General features: G+C 30.8%; 1 protein-coding gene across 1 annotated transcript in view; it reads right to left on the bottom strand.

Annotated features, from left to right (window-relative positions):
- LOC106677052 (tetratricopeptide repeat protein 21B) overlaps nucleotides 1-6,757 on the bottom strand; it is a gene marked incomplete in the record, with an annotated part of 56,049 nt that overhangs the window by 6,800 nt on the left and 42,492 nt on the right. Inside the window, 8 exon segments of the mRNA XM_067050394.1 lie at nucleotides 217-408; nucleotides 1,030-1,197; nucleotides 2,459-2,521; nucleotides 4,286-4,401; nucleotides 5,087-5,225; nucleotides 5,313-5,453; nucleotides 6,015-6,158; nucleotides 6,624-6,727. Coding sequence (XP_066906495.1) covers nucleotides 217-408; nucleotides 1,030-1,197; nucleotides 2,459-2,521; nucleotides 4,286-4,401; nucleotides 5,087-5,225; nucleotides 5,313-5,453; nucleotides 6,015-6,158; nucleotides 6,624-6,727 — 1,067 coding nt within the window.

Genomic DNA, 6,757 nt, shown 5'->3' on the forward strand with positions numbered 1-6,757 from the left:
CTAAACTTAAAAGAGGAAAAATATGTTTATTTGTTTTTTTAAACTTTACTAACCTGTAAATAAAAATAAAATAAGGAGAAGTTTTACCATTATTAATAATAAATAAATTGCTGTTATAAAACTAGCAAGGATTAATTTCAAATTTGGGTGGTGAGTGAAAGTTGTGTGATGTGGACACCCCACTAGACTTTTTAAAATAATATCAAGATATCTAACCTGAATAAGGCGAGCTAGGGCCAACCAGAAGTCTGGCCTGGACTGGAGCAAAGAAGAGAAGTGTATTGCAGCAGCCGAGAGATCGAGCCTCCGCAGGGACAAGTCCGCAACCATCAGCAAGGCAGCCTCGTTCGAAGGATCGTTGGACAGGATTGCAGAGCATAATGTTTCACAGGAAGAGAGGTCTTTTACCTAACATATTAAATCAATCTCTATGACAGCATATTATAATAACAAATGTTATTGATTTTAATATTTAGAAAATATATTCTAAAACTAGTAGTCCTTCACTAAACGTTTACTAATGATTACGAGCTATCCCCCAGTAAAATATCAGATAACTCATAGTTAGCATCCTAGGCAAGAATACGAACTAAGAAACAGTTTTCGGTTTTCAACAGAATATTCAGAACCCCATGAATCTAAACAAAGCATTTTTTGGTTTGTGTGTCTGTCTGGCTAAATGTCTGTGCCATGACTAGCTCGTAAAGTGATAGACGGCTCCATGGCTATTTTTGTTATTGTTTACACATGGGTATGATTTGGACAAAGACCAATAATGATTATGTGATTATTTACCCCCTACCTCACCATTTGTAGTGTACAGGAGAGAGATTGTCCTACAGGTTATCAACCTGAACTAGTCAGAGTGGGAAGCTCAAGTTTCCTTTTCAGATATACTTCCCACCTTTTGTCCACTTACTTATCCAAATGTTGTTCAAATGTTAAAAGAATAAAGAAATGAATAAAGAGTGTTTTAAAAAATAAATGAACAAATATAAACAATTTAGTCAAGCTGAGTAAAGCGAGTACCTGCATGTAGAGCTTGGCAAGGGCTACTTGAGTTCGGATTGAGCCTGGCCGATACGCCAGTGATTTCTTGAAGTAGTCGATTCCGGCTTGGTAATCAGCAGTCGAAGTGGCATAGCTTCCCATTTGATGAAACAACTGCCCAATATCACATTCGCTTCCCCTAAGCAACTGTAAATAATGATATAAATGAACATCTTCTAAAGTAAAAACATTTACTGTTACAATTTCAAGGGTCCGGAAATGTTAAAAATGACTAATCATTATGGATGCACTAAATTGTCGCTTAAGTTGTGATACTTCCTAACTCTGAAAAAACTATACCATTTAAAAAAATAAAATAAAAATAATAATAAATTTTTGAGTAACAAGAAAACACAGCTTAGGCTACAAAATATAACATTATAAATAATAATTTAACTAAACTACTTCATCAGGGCTAAAAAAGATACAAACAACTAAAACAATTAAGAGAATAGATAACATGAAATAAAAGTAAACTAAGATGAGGTTAAAAATGATTTAAAATATGTGAACATTTATGTAAAAATAACTAAGTAAAACAAAGTAAATTTGCTTTGCTCATTTTAACATATTTTAAATCATTTTTAGCCAAACCTAGACTAAGATTTGGCTAACAATGATAAAATTTTAAAAAATGAACAGAGTACTTAGTATTACAAAGAAACTTATGTGTTACTTTGTAACTAACGTACTAAACTTACGTAAATACCATGGAAGAGATAGAGATAGGGTTACTTTAATTTTTTTGTATATTACTGTTAATAGTAAGAAAACAAATATAAAATTTAACATATATAAAAATGAATGTAAAAATAACTAAGTAAAACAAAGTGAATTTGCTTTATTCATTTTTACACATTTTAAATCATTTTTAGCCAAACCTAGTAAAGGACCCACTTGCAAGGGGGGAGGGAACGTGGGCTCAAAACATTTTTTTTCCTATTTAAGTTATTTTGAAGATTTCCTCTTATATATTACAAAAGGTCAATCAACGATATCATTTCAATCACATTATAGCTGTTTGGCAGCCAGCTCGAGGTGCTATGCTTCATTTTTTATTGTTGAGATATATTAAATGTATTAAGGCCTATCAATTGATTTAATAAAAATGAAGGGCCTAGAGGAAAAATTATTAGAGCTACATTTTATACTTGTTGTTTTACTATTCAAAAAATAAAGTAACCCAGTTCTCTATCTCTTTCATGGTATTACGCATCATTTTCTTTGTAATATCAAGTATCAAACCAAATGAATGGATAAAGAATAAATAGATGGCATTGATAGCTCAAATTTAAAAAATAGACTATGATAGGTTTCCTTCTGTACTTTTCAAATGTTAAAACAGAAGAAATATTAAATGCTAACATAAACACAAATAAAAAAATTTAACAACAAATTGAAGTCTTACTTCTGTTTGTGCATCAACAAGAGTCTTGAGTGCTTTATCAACTTTGCCCTTCTTCTCTTCAATCTGCAAGAAAAAATAAGGTAAAATAAGAATTAAATCACCATTGGAACCAAAGTACTCTGTAACATGTTGTTAATGTGACGGTATTTTCTGGGAGGTTATTAAATGACTGTATATAATTAATTGTATGAATATTGCTATGTATACCTGTTGTTGATTAGGATGCCAGAATAATCGCTGAAGGCAATTATCCAAATATATATATATTGTAATATGCTCTTTTTGAGTAAAGAGTATATTTTGATGTATAAAGGGTTTTTGATATGTTTTTTTTTATGTATCATTTTAATATTGTTCATTTGTTTCGTTTATCCAAAAAGCAAGCTAACCAATTTTCACTGTCCATAATAAATTTGTGATTCAAAACAAAACCAAGATGGCGGTACATATTCTTCAGTCAACAAGTCCGTTAAATCAAGGCCATGTTGAGCAGATTCAAATATCATAAAAACTATTTTAACTCTTCCCAGAACATCATCTACCAACTACCTTCTAAAAAAGCTCCTGGCCACAATCTTATCACAGTACACATTCTGAAACAGCTCCCTCGTAAAGCCATTCTATTCCTTACCTATATCTATAATGATACATGCCGATCCACCTATTTCCCTGACCCTTGGAAAATGTCTATAATAAAAATGTTTCCCAAACCCTCCAAGCCACTTGAATATGCATCTTCCTACCGTCCTATTTCGCTCCTGCCCATTATGGGCAAAAACCTAGAAAAACTCTTATTAAAACGCCTCTATCCAATCCTTGACTCATATCATGTTATTCCTGATCACCAGTTTGGATTTAGAACATCTCATTCTACCATACAACAGAGTCATCGAGTGGTTGATGTCATATCTTCCACATTGAAGCGCGGTATGTACTGCACGGGAGTCTTCCTCGATGTTGAACAAGCTGTTGATCGAGTCTGGCATCCAGGTCTGCTCTATAAACTTCGTCAATTCCTACCCCCAACATATTTCCTTATAATCCGCTCCTACCTCAATGATAGAACCTTTAAAGTAAATCATAACCTAGCCTACTCATCTCTCTTTTCTCAGTCCGCCGGTGTTCCTCCTCATCCAGGAAACATCATTCCCCGCCCGTGTCTAAGCAACGAATGAATGCCAAAAACTAAAACCTGTCCCGATGTTCCATATAAACATCAATTGTCACACAACAGTTTTGGATTTTTGCAAATGATTTACTTTCTGAATATTATTCTTTAGCACTATTTCTTGACTTCTATTTTTTCTTAAATTTACTGCATTTTCAATTATGATGAGAAGTTAGAATAGAGTTTTTAAAATATTAGAATCTGCTCAACATGGCTGCGATTCAACGAACTTTTCACAAGACACATGCCGCTATCTTGAATTTGAATGATATCTTTAGTGACTGCACATTTTACTTAACAAAATTGGTTAGTTTGCTTTTAGGTTTAATATTACAAATAAACATTTTGAAATGATAAATCACATCAAACCTACTAAAAATCACTTATATATAAAAAATAACTCTTTACTCATAAAGGAGGATATTATAATAAAAATCTGTTATATAAAAAATAACGATTTACTCATAAAAGAGCATATTACAAAATAAATAGTAAAAGAATTTAAATTAATATAATGAAATGTATAAAAGAAAATGATATTCATGATACAATGGGCAAGAAAGAAAAGAGAATATATGCTACAAATAGGTTGCACCCCCTACCATCTTCTCCTCATATAGAATCTACGATCAACTACAAATACTTCATTAATAATTAACCTTCGCTAAGAGAAGAGCTCTCTTGGCCGTTGGAAGTTCTTGAGCTACCTCTGCAGCTGGATCAAGTTCTCCGAGGCGAATCAGCAGCTCTCCAAGCTCCAGGCGACCCTCTTCGCCTAGTAAATGCAAATTAAATTGAAGATTCCTAATTATTATAAAAATTTTATTATGGTTGTTTGTTTTTTAAATTGAAATTAATTTTTCACTTATTGTGTTAAGCAATAAGATTAAGAAAAAACTTAAATCCTATACAGTTGATCATCTTATATAATAAAATAGTAAATAATAAAGTAAATAAAAAAAAAAATGGGTTCAATATGGTACAAGATCTTTTTGATTAATATTATAAATCAAATATTCATTAAACTTGAAATAATAATTTATGAAAAAGGGAGTTTGAGCAATTATATTATTTAATTTAGTTGAAATATTAGTTTCATGTAATATAACCTTTTAATATATAAAATGACGGTCAGTTTCATTTGAACCCAAGCAATACCTAAGATAAGAGAATAAAGTAAAAACTGTCAAAAAACTGTCAATTTTCCTTTTAAATAAATCTTTAATACTACAACATATAAATTTTCACATATTTTAAATCTTTTTAGCCATATCTTAGTTTACTTTTATTTTTAGCCCTGATGAAGCCCTGTAAAGTGGGGCGAAACATTGGGTCACCATAAATAGTTTAATTACTATTTGAGTTTTTTTACTGCACCCAAACCATCTTCCTTTTATTTGTTTATCTCGAGAATTATGTTTATAATGGAAAAGTAGTAAAAAAAAAAAAGAAAAAGTTACCAGCACTTCTGTAGGACTTGATGGCTTTGTGGTACTGATGACACTTGACCAGAACCCTCGCCAGCTTACACATCAGTTTGGAGTTTTCAGTCAGGCTTTGCATCGCTTTCTCGTAGCTCTTAATAGCCAAATCAGGTTCCTACAACAAAATTGTATCTCTGTTAAATATCACATTGCTACATTGCCTTATATAAGACTATTTTTCAATAAATTAATCATATTATACCTGAATAGCCAGGTAGGCATCTCCTAGGAGGATTAAGTTTTCTGGAGTAGGTTCGGAATCGACTAATCTCTGGTAACAATCTTTATAACCACGTTCATCTTTTAAAAATTTTAGATAGATTTCAGCTTTCTTCATTTCGTTCTGAAAACGAATGGCAATTACCATTGAATAAATAATAAGAGTAAAACACCGTATACTACAAGCCATAAAAAGAAAAAAGAAAAGAACTTAACTTCTAGATATTTATTAAGATATTGAGGTGGAAAAAAAACTTCCATTTTGAATATTATCACTATTCTATATTTGTTGTACTACGTTACGGGTGGTTTAAACAATGCCTTTCACTACATAAAATAATATTAATTTATGTGACTATATGACAATATTTGAAAAAGAAATAGATGTACTTAGGAAAATGAGGTATATTAGTACATGAATATGGGGAAATGTTCCTGTCCTAAACATTTTCATATCAATAGAGAAAATTTAGTTAAAAGAATTTTTATTTTTAAGGTAAACTTAATTTAAATCATTGAGAGATTGGATTAGAGGTGGTGCAACAATTGACGTATAATTTGCTAGACATATTGAAAACAATCAATCAAATTATATATATATATATATAATTGACCGTATAATTTCAAATAGTTTATTGTATAATTCTAGAGGCAACGAACCTATTCTAAAATAATAAGAACAAACCTGTACAAAGTAGGGATGGCCTGGAGAAGTATGAGACAACTCTTGTATAGCAGCCCTTGCATTCCCCTGCACGGCTAATAAGTGTGCCTTTTGAATTTTTAACTTGCCTTCTTCATCTGTATTTTTTAACAGCTCGTGTGCTTCCTGAATAATTTTAAAAATATGAAACAATCGATTGAATTCAAAAAATCAGGAATAATAGAGAAAATACATAGATGATATATTTTGTATTATGATAAAAGATGATGTTAATAAATTGCTTGAAGCATTAAATAGTCATCATTACATTAATGTTCACAATAGAATTAGAAAATCAAGGGAAATTAAGATTCTTAGACATTATAATGATAAGACAAGGCAAGGATATAATCACAGAATGAACAAAGAAAGTAACAACGTGATATTGAATTATTATTCTTGTTATCCATTTCATATGATTTATAATAAAATTAATAATTATATAAATAAGGCAACAAGAATAACTGATGCTAGTAGGTTATATATAATAAGCAATAAGATATTTATGTTATTTAATAGATTGTCCTTATATAGTGATATTTATTATAATATATTACTATTACATAATATATTACTATAAATAGACATTACGTAAAGAGCAGCTTCTGCTTTATCTGTTTCACCCTCTTTCATATAAGCAGAGGACAGTTCGGTGTAAACCATTCCCAATTCTTTATCACTCAGTTTATGCATTCCTACAAGAGAAACAACCAAGGTAAAGCAAA

This window comes from Halyomorpha halys, unplaced genomic scaffold (assembly GCF_000696795.3).
Source record: "Halyomorpha halys isolate HHAL.00 unplaced genomic scaffold, Hhal_1.1 Scaffold85.1, whole genome shotgun sequence".
Lineage (NCBI taxonomy): Eukaryota > Metazoa > Arthropoda > Insecta > Hemiptera > Pentatomidae > Halyomorpha > Halyomorpha halys.